The 13354-nt window shown below is 39.3% G+C and overlaps 1 protein-coding gene across 1 annotated transcript; it reads right to left on the bottom strand.

Annotated features, from left to right (window-relative positions):
* On the bottom strand, nucleotides 1–9661 carry LOC121373928 (proprotein convertase subtilisin/kexin type 5-like). The gene is made up of 7 exons (XM_041500756.1): nucleotides 9525–9661; nucleotides 8628–8826; nucleotides 7574–7662; nucleotides 6742–6864; nucleotides 3430–3610; nucleotides 2455–2543; nucleotides 1–345 (listed from the first exon to the last, which is right to left on the bottom strand). Exons 1-7 carry the CDS (start codon nucleotides 9577–9579, stop codon nucleotides 233–235), a joined length of 849 nt encoding a protein of 282 aa, XP_041356690.1. The 5' UTR covers nucleotides 9580–9661; the 3' UTR covers nucleotides 1–232.
* Between the last annotated feature and the right edge of the window lie 3693 nt (nucleotides 9662–13354).

The raw sequence follows: 13354 nt of genomic DNA, 5'->3' as shown, positions 1-13354 counted from the left end.
ATAATTTAATTGTCTATATTTAATTATGATACATCTTAAAATATAATTAGAGGCAATTACAGTGTTCTACAAATCTTTAAGAAAGTGACCAGCCGCCGCAGAAGCTTTAGCTAGAGTCCTATCTATTATAGTAATACATATGACAATTACCACCAGACCAGACCAAAAATCCACTGGCCGGGACCAAGGGCTAGTGGTTTTGTCGAATTTTTTCCGATAATGTTTGTTTACGTCATCCAACAATATGCGAGTCGAGTAGACAGTGTGAGTGCTCCAGTGTGTAGCCGTGTTTACACTCCCGACAGTCGTTACGACCCCCACAACGTACACAGCCAAGTCCGCACCCTTCAAAAACGTGAAAAAACATAAACATTTTATTAAACTTAAAGTTACAGATTATATATTACACAAGATGTGGTTTCCGGGTAATATATTCCTACCACAATAAAACAATTTGCGCAAAGACATATTACGGGGACGACGTTATTGGTGGATGTAGCTCAGTGGTACAGCGTTCGCTTGATACACGATCCATCTAGGATCGATTCTCGTCGGTAGGCCCATTGGGCTATTTCTTGTTCCAGCCAGTGCTCCACAACTGGTGTAACAAAGGCCGTGGTATGTACTATCCTGTCTGGGATGGTGAATATAAAATATCCCTTACTGCTAATCGAAAAGAGTAGTCCATGAAGTGGCGACAGCGGGTTTCCTCTCTTTATATCTGTGTGGTCCTTAACCATATGTCCGACGCCATATAACCGTAAATAAAATGTGTTCAGCGCGTCATTAAATAAAACATTTCTTTCCCTATTGTTGGATAGAAAAGCTTGTTTGTAAATTGTGGTTATGGCAATGTGTAGCCTACATGACTTTGTGTGGTGTCTGTTCGTCTGTCTGTGTGGGTATACATTTGGGTGTCTGTCAGTGTGTGTGTATCGCGATTTATGTGTATGTTTATATATACATAGACACGTGTGTGTGTGTGTGTGTGTGTGTGTGTGTGTGTGCGCGCGCGCGTGCGTGTGTGTGTTTAGTGTTTATTTCAATACACAGATATATTTCACATCATTTTCTGGAACGGGCTAGCAACTTAACTGGTTAAATAGACTTAATATTAGTGTGCGGGATCGTTTAAGTTTAGGTTATTTAAAAATACAGACTCATCTTGGTTCCGTTTGGATTAGGACGAGTGGACTTAACATAGGAAGACCAAGACCACCTTCTACATCCGTATCTGTACGGAAATATAGTTTTTCTCTCATCATAAAGCTACCTTGAAATAATGTACATATATGAGGGGTGATCAAAACGTTCTCAGCCTAATTAGGATGGATTTACCCCATGGGCATGCCTACCTGTTACTTTTCAAGGTGTTCCACACTTCGTCCATCAGTGCTGCAGTGCCTGGATCTCTCTCACAAAGGATATGTCCTGCAGGTCGAAAAACTCTTTAACAGTGGAAATGACATCATTATCAGTTGTGTAATGCCTTTCAGCTAACTCCTTTTTCATGTTAGGAAATAGATGGGAGTAAGACGGAGCTAGATCTGAGGAATACGGCGAGTTATCAATAATCTAGAAACCAGAACCATGGCGACCACCATCGTGTGAGCAGGTACATTGACTGGATGGAACAGTCCACCTTTTATGAAACATTCGTCATGAATATTCGTCATATTCGTCTTTGACTTTGAATTATTTTAAAATGCCCATATACCACTAATGTTTCAGGCATGTCTCTCCCGGGTCCTGTCACTAGATAGTCAGGATGTTCCGAATCTTCTTGTTGAATGCTATGTAACAGGTTGGTATTGCACAATCATTTCATACATACGGTCCCTTCCTAGTTAGGCGAGCACGTTTTGACCAACCCTCGTATGTTAGTGTTTACGGCGAGGACTACTAGGAAAGTTTAAATGGTTTAGTTCACACACTAAACAGTGGACGTTTAATGTTGGTGCATGTTCTGGAGGCCGAGCGCTTGCCGTCGTTCGCTAGACTAGATTTTGCATATAATGTGTAAAAGGTACTTTGTCCGTAAAATAATGTGAGCAATATTTCTGTAAAATATTTATAGTTCCTTGTTTGAAATACTATTGTACAAACATCTGTTTGTGCATTCAGCTGTCAGCTGGAGAACGTTTTTTGGCGCCTGTACTAGCGAACGCTATAAAGATGTAAGATACTAAGTATGCTAATGATAGATTCGTAATTGTCATGACTATCCATATGTTACAGCTTTACTTCTATTACCAACTTAAAATGTTGTACTGTTTTGATGTATCACGCTGATACTGTCAATACTCCCAAAAGAAGAGATCTTCGTTTAGAGCGCGAAGTACCTTGACATGAATGTAATCTAGATAAAGATGCGATTGTAACCAGTCAAATTGTCCGCAAGCGCTCGCCTCCCTGAACACACCGCTGGTTAATGATTCGTATTGTTATGCTCACACTCGCAGATTGAAACTGGTGCGTGGTGAATCTCGTACCACCCATCAGGACAGGTAGTTCCCTGGTGACAAATATGTCTAGGCTGGTTTCTGAAAAACAACAATACAGCAATTATGACCAACTGGAAAAAGGGAAGAGGGCAGTACCTCATAATCCTCCTCCAAAACACCCCCCACTAAAAATAAATAAACACAACCCGACAAAGTGCACTTTTTGTTCAGAAGTGTCCGTTGTGTTTAGCAAGAGAAGACCCTATATCACTGTGTCCTAATTATTTTGTTTAATGCCCTCATTTTAGTTTGAGCTAGCTTCGGTCCTGACAACGGAAACAAAATTAGTGCATCTATTAGTCTGTCACCGGCCTCGGTGGCGTCGTGGTTAGGCCATCGGTCTACAGGCTGGTAGGTAATGGGTTCAGATCCCAGTCGAGGCATGGGATTTTTAATCCAAATACCAACTCCAAACGCTGAGTGAGTGCTCCGCAAGGCTCAATCGGTAGGTGTAAACCACTTATACCGACCAGTGATCCATAACTGGTTCAACAAAGGCCATGCTTTGTGCTATCCTGCCTGTGGGAAGCGCAAATAAAAGATCCCTTGCTGCTAATCGGAAAGAGTAGCCCATGTAGTGGCGACAGCGGGTTTCCTCTCAAAATCTGTGCGGTCCTTAACCATATGTCTGACGCCATATAACCGTAAATAAAATGTGTTGAGTGCGTCGTTAAATAAAACATTTCTTTCTTTCGTTCTTTCTGTTAGTATGTCTGTCCGCCCGCCTGTTTGTCTGTATACATGTCCGTCTGTCTACGTGTGTTTGTGTATGTGTATATGTATGTAATAGTAGCTTTTTTTTTTTTTACATAAATAACCAGCCCCATTCGCAGACAGTCGAAGCAACCTCCCTTCCCCACTCCCGATTGACACCACTAGCTTCGAACATCTCTATCACATTACTTTGGTATGTAGGCCTACGTACACATTTCTTCCATCGTGTATAGTCAATCCTTTGTAGTCGTAATGTCCGCCGTGGTAGGAGTAGTACAGCGGGTTAAAGGTCACCATGTAACCATCTTCGCAATCTTGACAACCAAGACATCCAGCACTCTCTAGGACGAATATCTTATGGGTGCAATGTTCAGTTCGGTTTGGACAAAACACTAAAATAAAATTAAGAAAATTACATAGATTTTACTATGGAATTAGAAGCTCATTTCGGCGTACATAATTATGTCTTTATGTTTCATCTTTGATTTCCTAGAAGGAAATTCGATGAATTCATTATAAGTTCGGATTAAAATGTAGTTATTATATGTACATTTTATACATATTACTCATGAAGTCGATATTGGTTTATTATTCTTGAAAATACATAACAACCAAGGAAAAGGTTTGTGATTTACCTGCAAATAAGTCATGGAAGATGAGACATGCCAATACACATACAAACTGACTCACATAACAGAATATTAGTTGTACCGAGACAGAAGTCAGTTAAATATGTTAATATTTTTATATGATGTTCAAATTGCATAAATGTTTCATTAAATTAAAATATATTATATGATATAAAACCGTAAGATCTTGGTCAAAGTGCACGAATATTGATTTCCAAGACGATTCTAGATTCATGTCCAATCATGATATCATGGATACCAGGCCCGTAGCCAGCATTTCGAGTGGGAGGGTTCGACTAGGTATTTTCTGGGGCATGATCCTTGGACATTTTGAAATCTACGAAAGCCTAAAACGCGTTTTCCTGTCATTTAAAACTTAAAAAAGAAAGATATTTCAAAACAATTTTTGACTATTTTGTAGATTGTATTTTTGTTATTAAGGCTATTTTTGTTTCAAGATAATGATATTCTACCACACGACAGGAGTTCGGGGTATTGACTCGAGGTATATTTTTAATATTTTCGGCAATTGCTTATTATAACCTTAGTAACAGAAAAGGTACGTGTACCTCAGAACTATGATCAGTTCCTTTAATAATGTACATATTTGTGAAAAACGAAATACATTATGTTCTTAAAAATTGTATCATCACGAATCACCGCCAACACAGGTACAGGTGTAGTCCTCAAACGGTTTCAACAGTAATGCATCCCATTTCATTTGTGTCACTGATGCGTCATATCATCAAAGTGACATCTACATGTTGGTCATAAATGTTTTTTAAATACTTGAAAATAACCGGCATGGTAAAGCAACTTCTTGCCAAAATGACAGAAGAAAATTGCTTGATGTACATGGAAGCCAGTGTCGATTTGAATCTCTCTATAAAGATAAGGAGTTTTCGGCATCAAAATTACCTTTAAAAATTATGCAGTATTTTCTAATTGGCTTTAATCGTACGGGAAATTTACAAATTCAAGAGCACCAAAACCAACCCTCACCCGCTATCGACCCTGATCGGGCTGCTAGTGCTTCCTTGCACATCCAGCGCGGGCGACCCCCCTCTCCCATCCACCTCAAACCTTTTCCTGTTCTGGACGGTGGAGCTGCTAGTGCTTCCTTGCACATCCAGCGCGGGCGACCCCCCTCTCCCATCCACCTCAAACCTTTTCCTGTTCTGGACGGTGGAGCTGCTAGTGCTTCCTTGCACATCCAGCGCGGGCGACCCCCCCCCCCCCCCCCTTCTCCCATCTACGTAAAACCTTTTACTGTTCTGGACGGTGGAGCTGCTAGTGCTTCCTTGCACATCCAGCGCGGGCGACCCCCCCCCCCCCCCTCTCCCATCTACGTAAAACCTTTTACTGTTCTGAACGGTGGAGCTGCTAGTGCTTCCTTGCACATCCAGCGCGGGCGATCCCCCCCCCCCCCCACATCTCCCATCTACGTAAAACCTTTTACTGTTCTGGACGGTGGAGCTGCTAGTGCTTCCTTGCACATCCAGCGCGGGCGATCCCCCCCCCCCCCCTCTCCCATCTACGTAAAACCTTTTACTGTTCTGGACGGTGGAGCTGCTAGTGCTTCCTTGCACATCCAGCGCGGGCGACCCCCCCCCCCCCCCCCTCCCCATCTACGTAAAACCTTTTACTGTTCTGAACGGTGGAGCTGCTAGTGCTTCCTTGCACATCCAGCGCGGGCGACCCCCCCCCCCCCCCCTCCCCATCTACGTAAAACCTTTTACTGTTCTGGACGGTGGAGCTGCTAGTGCTTCCTTGCACATCCAGCGCGGGCGATCCCCCCCCCCCCCCTCTCCATCTACGTAAAACCTTTTACTGTTCTGGACGGTGGAGCTGCTAGTGCTTCCTTGCACATCCAGCGCGGGCGACCCCCCCCCCCCCTCCCATCTACGTAAAACCTTTTACTGTTCTGAACGGTGGAGCCGGCGAAAGTCGACACCTGCGCCCTTGGCAGGCGTGTGCTACAACAGTTTGTTCTAAATGTACACATTAAAACCTATAATCTGATCTAACCTAACCTAACCTGACCTAACATGATTACTTTCTGTTGGTAACCTCGTATTTCTTTAGTTCACAAATCAATGGTAGGTGAACTGCTGTCATTGTCATGCAATTATCGAACACTACGATGTCATCAACATAGCAGAAAGTTTGGGGTTTTTTTTTTGCCAGATTAGTTAGAAATTCTGAATAATGTACACTGTGCAGCGTTGGCAAAGAGTCCTAAACGACGAACACAAGCAAATATTGTTTTATGGGAGAGTTGCAAAAGTGCAATCAAGTATTTGTGAAAGATTAAAAAAAAAAAAAGGAAAAAAGGAAAAAGTGGACTCCCCCCACTAATACGGGCCTGGGTACACGCCAATTCAACATTATGAGATGTCCATCCCTAAAAGGGGTTAGTGGTTAGTTGTTAGTGATTAGTTGTTAGTGGTTAATGAGTGAGAAGTCAATGTAGTGGCCTTACACCTCTCCATCGAGCTGTTTAATCTCTCTCTAAGTGGAAGCCGGGATCTTGATATAAACCTAGAACCTTCCAGCCTTAAGTCCGATTGCATATCCACTACGCCACCGATGACGACAATTCTGGATTATTGGAGTGCAGTCTGATTGCAAACAACTTATATATTGCCGCTGTCTTTCCAGCAGTATCCGGTAGTATTCGACAGTATCCGGTAGTGTCCGGCAGTATGAGTTTATTTCATTCAGATTGATGGATTGCTCCCTTGACCTAGAGAACAAAAAAAAACCCGACCCCCCCCCCCCCCCCCCCCCCCCCGAAATGAAACAACAAAAAAACAAACAAAAAAACCCTCCATCAACAACCCTGTGATCTTTAAAATTTTGGATTGTTATTTTCTATAACTGATTCACCGTACCTGTTCCAGGAAGGCATTTTCTGGTAGCAACTCCATGGGAAAGATGAATCTGAGTCTTGTAGCCACCAAAACACCGAGTACAGTGTCCGAAACCCGAACAATGGCTACATCCCTCTCCACACCCTACAAAAAAAAACAAGAAAGAAAAAAAGGACAATTAATACAGATCTAAATGACAGCAAATCCAAACTCATAATATATTAAGGGGTCGTTCACATTTATCATCATTTTTACATTCGCTGGGGGAATGAGGAGTTTAATCCTAGTATTGAATTTTTAAACGATAAACAATTCGTTCAAATATCCTATGAAGAGCAAATATTTTTGACGTACGCTTTTAGGAGGGCAGAGGAGTAGCAAAAAGAAGTATGATTTGTAAGCTGGTGAAACTGTTGATAATCCTGATTGATCCCTATCTGAATAGCAATAAACAAATCACCTTATTGTAATAAATAGTAGACTTTTCACCATTTTCGTTATGTTTCTGCTATTTATTGATATTAATCTATTTAAAACAAAATATTATATAAAGCTAAGTGTTTTAATGTTTAGACAGACCGAAAAGCTGAAACTCAGCTGTTTTTAACAAAATGACTGAACACAAGATTGAAATCATTTCAGCTTACAACGCGTCATACTATCAAGCGAGTGTGCAGGGGAGAGGGGTTTCTGAGGTCGAATGCCCCTTCCCCCATGCTCAAGAAATGTTTGTTTTTTTTCAATATATTTTCCTGTGGTGCATGACCCCGCTATAAACTTCGCTCGTCACAGTCTAGATCCACTGCTAAAATCACTGCACTTGCGCCTGAATATAATTATTGTGTCAACTTACATTCACAAGACGGGTGTCCCATCATAGCAGACTTGAAGAAACCAGCATGGCACTCGTCGCCTGGGTTACACAGCCACTGAGGTTCTGAACTTTAAAAAGACAGATACGCTTCTCCAATATGATATTTATACATAGAAATTTGTTTCCTTTGACGGGGTAATGTATGGGTACTGGAGGGAACAGACGAAAAATAAAATACATGAATAAAGCTTTGTTGCATTGTTAGTCTATTGTTGACATATTCTAAAGGGAAATATATTAACGTAGCTTTGTTACATTTTTTTTTTTAAATAAAAGAATCTAAGTTTGTTACATTTAGTATTCAGTATTTATTGTCCTAACCTTTATCAGTAAGTCTACTAAAAAAAAATACACGTCAGTTCGAAATTCAGAAATAAAAATAATACCATTCATTTAAACCGTGTAAGCCTACGTGTAAAGTACTGGCTCAACCCAAGCTGAGTGCATTGCCGACTTTCTGTTATCTCTGTGTGGTGATCTGATTAAAATGTAGTTTTTGTTCTGTTCTTTTATTAACCACTAACATTAACTACTTGGAACTTTTAGACAAGATAGCTAAAGTATGTTAGTATCACATGTATTTGTAATCAAATGTCTGCGGGTGTCTATATCCATTTAAGGTTGACCTGTCTTGGATAGAAGTTTCCACGGCAGGCAGGCTTGAACAGTTATTTTATGGAAGCATTAAGGTTCAAGCACGTCTACCCCCCCCCCCCCCCCCCCCCCCCCCCGGACACATGCTCTGAAACCGCTAGTGACCTGTTTGGGACAGAAGTGCGGTAGGAAAGGAAGAAGGGATGTAAGAATAAAAGCGATAATTTTAAAGACAAAGGGCCGAATTTACAAAGCCTATTATTTTTTTAACCTACACAGGTATTTACTATGCTTAGACACGTGAGTTTTAGAAAACAGGCTTCATAAATTCAGCTCAAATTGATATTAAGCCGGAAATAATAAAATTGGGAATGGATATGCATGTATAACAATAGAAACTAGAAATATAAATCGACATGAAATGAAATAAAATATTTACACATTCTTGTTGTTTGGAACCGGTAAGCCTTTATACATGTAATGGCCCATGGGTGCGGTTGTCTCCCTGTAAACATTTGGGTTGCTGGTCATTATGTACCCTGCTTCACAGCCACCCTGGCAGCCAAGGCAGCCCACGTTGGGAAATACCACATTAAACGTTTCAGATGAACAGTGTTTGGCAGGGTTAGGGCATGGCTCTGAAATAATAACATGTTAGCTAAAGAAAAGGAAGGAAGGAAATGTTTTATTTAACGACGCATTCAACACATTTTATATTACGGTTATATGGCGTCAGATGTTAGCTAAAGCTTCAATCACAAAGTCTCATTGTATAGCATCATTTACTAAAGAAACAAGACAAACTATAACTAAAACACTCCGTCGTTAAAGGATATCGCTACACGAAACTCACAAAACTTAATTTGTAACAAAAAAATAAATAATTTACCAAGAGTTCGTATATTTATTATGAATTAATATCTAACTCTTCTTTTTTCATAACAAAAAAATGTAAAAGCAACACGCAGCCAAAATCGACAAAAGAGGTCGTACCCAAGAACCCACGCCACCCGGCAACGCATCTTGGACCAAATTAATATGTGACCAGAGGTCGGGGTTATCAGGTCCACAGATTAACCGAATTCTACTGAAAGTGTATTTCGTTGTGGCTTAGTTGCATGATAGTTTTGATGACGAATTTATTTAACGTCGACCATTATGAGTCCACTAGCCAATTTAGCCAAAACAGGCGACACTTAGATATATTTGTCCAACAATTTCATTTCAATCATTTCAAGTCTTGCATGCTTGTTAATTTATCTAGAGCATTTAATTTAGTCATTATGGAGTAGGTGTGTAGTTTGTCGTACAATTGGTAAAGAAATAGCAGCCTTACCACCATTAGTATTCAACAATCTCAAAGACAGCAAGCACAAAACCGTCAACAGCATGTTTGTTAGTCGAAGAAATGACCAACAGCAGATAACAGAAAGGCTTGGCAGTCACGTGAAGTCTGGCCGCAGTACCACATGTTGCCTGGCTTATAAACTAGGGTATATGTTAGTAGCATATAAACAACAATATACTAGTATAGTGATATATAGTAATAATTCATCCATCCATCCATCCCATCCACCCATCCATCCATATATGCTGGCATCCATTTATCCACCCATCTATGCAAGCATCAATGCATGCATAGATCCATCCATCCATTTCATTCATCCATCAAGACAACCTTTCAATCATTCAACATTTTAAATACTATATTTAATATATTTATTTATTTATTTATTTATTTATTTATTTATTTTATTTTATTTTATTCGATAAGATGTCCTATTATAAAAACTTGTAATTATCTAAACTTTCATTCTGGAGATGGCAACACTATGATGTACAATCAAGTAAACAGTTGTGCGACTCTTCCGACCTGTATTCGTGCGCACCATGCATCAATCATCAAAGGCGCCGACTCTTTTTAAACGTGACACACTTTTTAAAGTGACCTACATAAAATGGCTTTGTATTAGAGACGCACTGATGTGAACCGAACCGAATGCACTCTGACTATAGTACCCACCAGTTACCGGTGATGTCATGACTCTCGTAGATAATAATCTTAAAGGTGCGTCACCATAGTTTTTTTTTTAAAGTGAAAAAAGTAAAAAAGCTTTTGGTGTTTAATTAGAGATTTCCCATAGATCAGCAATAAAAAGAAGTGCTATTCAGCAAAATCCAACATTTGACGTAAACACTAATGGTGCATTATTAAACGATTCTGATCTTAGCGTCTGATAAAGTACAAACTGCGATTTAAGATATATCAGCATATCATTGTCGCTAAAGTCTGCATTAAAAACATCCTGGAAAACTTATGTTCTGTTGCCAAACAAGGAAATTAAGTACATAAACCTGCACTCAGTGGCCAAAGGTGACCGACAGATTTTTTAATGTCTTCTTTTCATACCACTTAAGAAATGAGTAATGTTGCTATTAAGTCAATTTCTTTTCACAAAAAAAACCGCTATTTACACGAAACAAACATGTTAAAACCAACTAGTTCTGTGTTTTAAAAATCAGTAATTATAACTTATTAAATATCAACTTTCGCGAACATCTGATATCATCACTGTTTTGACAGTGATTCATGAGTGCATGTCATCACAGCTGTATTTATTCCAATAAGCTCTGTCTTATACTTGATATAGTAAATGTGTCTGTGATTGGCAGTCCTCTTTGTGGCGATAAAAAGATGTATTTTGCAGTAAATGATCTCCTCAGGTGTGGCTTTACTCCTAAAAACGAGACACTAAATAGAGATTCCTAGAATCGACCACTGTCTCTATAATACATATTCGACTCTGTACCGTGCAGAGATATGGTCTTGATGACGAATAACGATTTTGTCGTTCAGACATATAGGCTACTCTTATTCTTACACATTTTTCACCCCATTGGATATTAAAAATCATAATCTAAATGGTCCAAATAAACGGGTTTAAAGACAACAACAAATGTATGGATGTAGTCCCTAATGCCCAAAAAACATTTGTTTTATTACGTTAACCAGTTCCTGTATCTTTTTTTAAAATTGCAATTTTAAAACAAAGATAAAACATATTTTTTTATATTAAAAAACCCCCATTAATAATAGAATGTCTTTGATGTTTGTTTCCAATAAAATAAAAAGAAGAAAAGAAAAGAAAATGAAAGACAGACAGAAACGTACAAAGAAATGTGTAACTGTTTTCCTCCCTAATTTATGGGCGAGACGTAGCCACGACTGGTACATCAAAGGCCGTGGTATGTGCTATCCTGTCTATAGGATGGTGCATGCAAAAATATCCCTTGCTGCTAATCGAAAAGAGTAACCCATGGAGTGGCAACAGCGGGTTTCCTATCTCAATATCTGTGTGATCCTTAACCATACGTCCGACGCCATATAACCTTAAATAAAATGTGTTGAGTGCGTCGTTAAATAAACCATTTCCTTTCCCTAATTTATGTTATAAGTATGATTTTCTTGTTTAAAAACAAAAATGAAGGATCCGTTATTCCCCAACTATAAATAGTCTGTGCTAAACAGCCATCTGTTGTATAACACATCTTAAAAATGCTGTCATAAACATTCATTCATTCATTCATTCATTCAACTAATATAGTGTTTTAACGACTAACATAATATATATATATATATATATATATATATATATATATATATATATATACACACACACACACACACACACACACACACATACATACACACACACATACACACACATTTTCTTGTTTAAAATATCAATGACAGTATATTCAATGTGTGTCTGGCCACACTAATGTTTATAGTATCCCCATGTAGAATTTACCTCTCAATAATTTTATACATACATAAAAAGCAATTAAGCTACGAGAAACATCCAGGACGCTCGGGAGTACATCGATTTGATTTGTTTTGATTTATACTTATTTTCGTGCTTATATCCAATTAAGGTTCAAGCACGCTATCCTAGGCACACACCTCAGCTATCTGGGCTGTCTGTTCGGGACAGTGGTTAGTTGTTGATGAAAGAGAACTCGGTGTAGTGGCCTTACAACTACCGACTAAGTCGATACACTCGCTCTGGGTAGACGCCGGTACTGGGATGTGAACCCAGTAAACCTACCTACCAGATTTACGTCCGGTGGCCTAACAAATACACGACGGAGGCCGGTAATATATCAAATACATAGACATTAATATTCTAAGCAAACGTCTTACCATGGCTCTTTAACGAAGTTGTTTTATTATTGCATGTCTTTGTTGTTTTACACAGTTTCGCTTACATTACAGTTTTACACACGATGTCGCCCGTGGGTCGAGCTAGTGGCGACATCTCCAATCAATTTTAATGTTCTTCGTATGTACATGCTAACGGCAGACATGAGGTATAAACGGTATGTTTAACATCGTTCCTTACGTCATGACAACGTCTGATCATTATCGTGATCTAACGTTGCGATCACACACGTCATTTGTATGTACGTGTATATTACGACTCAACATGCATGTCCTCGAGTCAAAAGTTGTGAGACGATTTCTTTTTTTTTTTGATGCAGCTATATTTGTAATTGCCCCGGGTTGTCTTTAAACAACTTATTTATTCTGACGCGCATACGTTGTTATAATGTTCAGAGAGCTGTCTTATTATTTGCTTAGACAATAACAAGAAATAATGTATAATATATTAATTGAAAATGTTGGAGGAAAAAGATATTTGGAAAAAAAAACCCCACTAAAAATTTAGTATGTACCGAATCAAAGAATTGTTAATTTTTACAAAGTTATCTATAAGTTTAAGAATATAATATATTACATGCATAATATTATATCATATACAATGTAATTTTACTACACACCGTAAATCCTTGAATAGAGGCCTGCCTCGAATAAATGCCTGCCGCGATTAGAGGCCGGGCGCCTGTACTGGACAGAAATCTCTGGCTAAATCAGTGGCTGTACACACGACAGACGTGCTTGAACAGTTATCTGATGGAAACATACCAACAATTACCCACCCACAGAAGCCGGGTCTCAGGGCGTCATAAAATCCGTCCGTCCGTCCGTCCACCCAATAATCCTTCCATCCCTCCCTCCCTCCATTTCCATCGATCCATCCATCCATACGTCTGTCTGTCTATCTATCTGTCTGTTTGTCTGTCAGTCTATCTATATTTGTCCCC

This window comes from Gigantopelta aegis, chromosome 6 (assembly GCF_016097555.1).
Source record: "Gigantopelta aegis isolate Gae_Host chromosome 6, Gae_host_genome, whole genome shotgun sequence".
Taxonomy (NCBI): Eukaryota; Metazoa; Mollusca; class Gastropoda; order Neomphalida; family Peltospiridae; genus Gigantopelta; species Gigantopelta aegis.
Note: the sequence above shows the minus strand (reverse complement) of the source record. Positions and strands in the feature narration are given on the sequence as shown.

Bases quoted from the DNA above. Each gene is read 5' to 3' on its own strand.
- LOC121373928 (XM_041500756.1), bottom strand. From the start codon at position 9,579: ATGCTGTTGACGGTTTTGTGCTTGCTGTCTTTGAGATTGTTGAATACT. The intron at 8,827-9,524 runs GTAAGGCTGCTA...TTATTATTTCAG, and splicing joins ATTGTTGAATACTAATGGTG to AGCCATGCCCTAACCCTGCC. The intron at 346-2,454 runs GTGAGCATAACA...ACGTTTTTGAAG, and splicing joins ACCAGTTTCAATCTGCGAGT to GGTGCGGACTTGGCTGTGTA.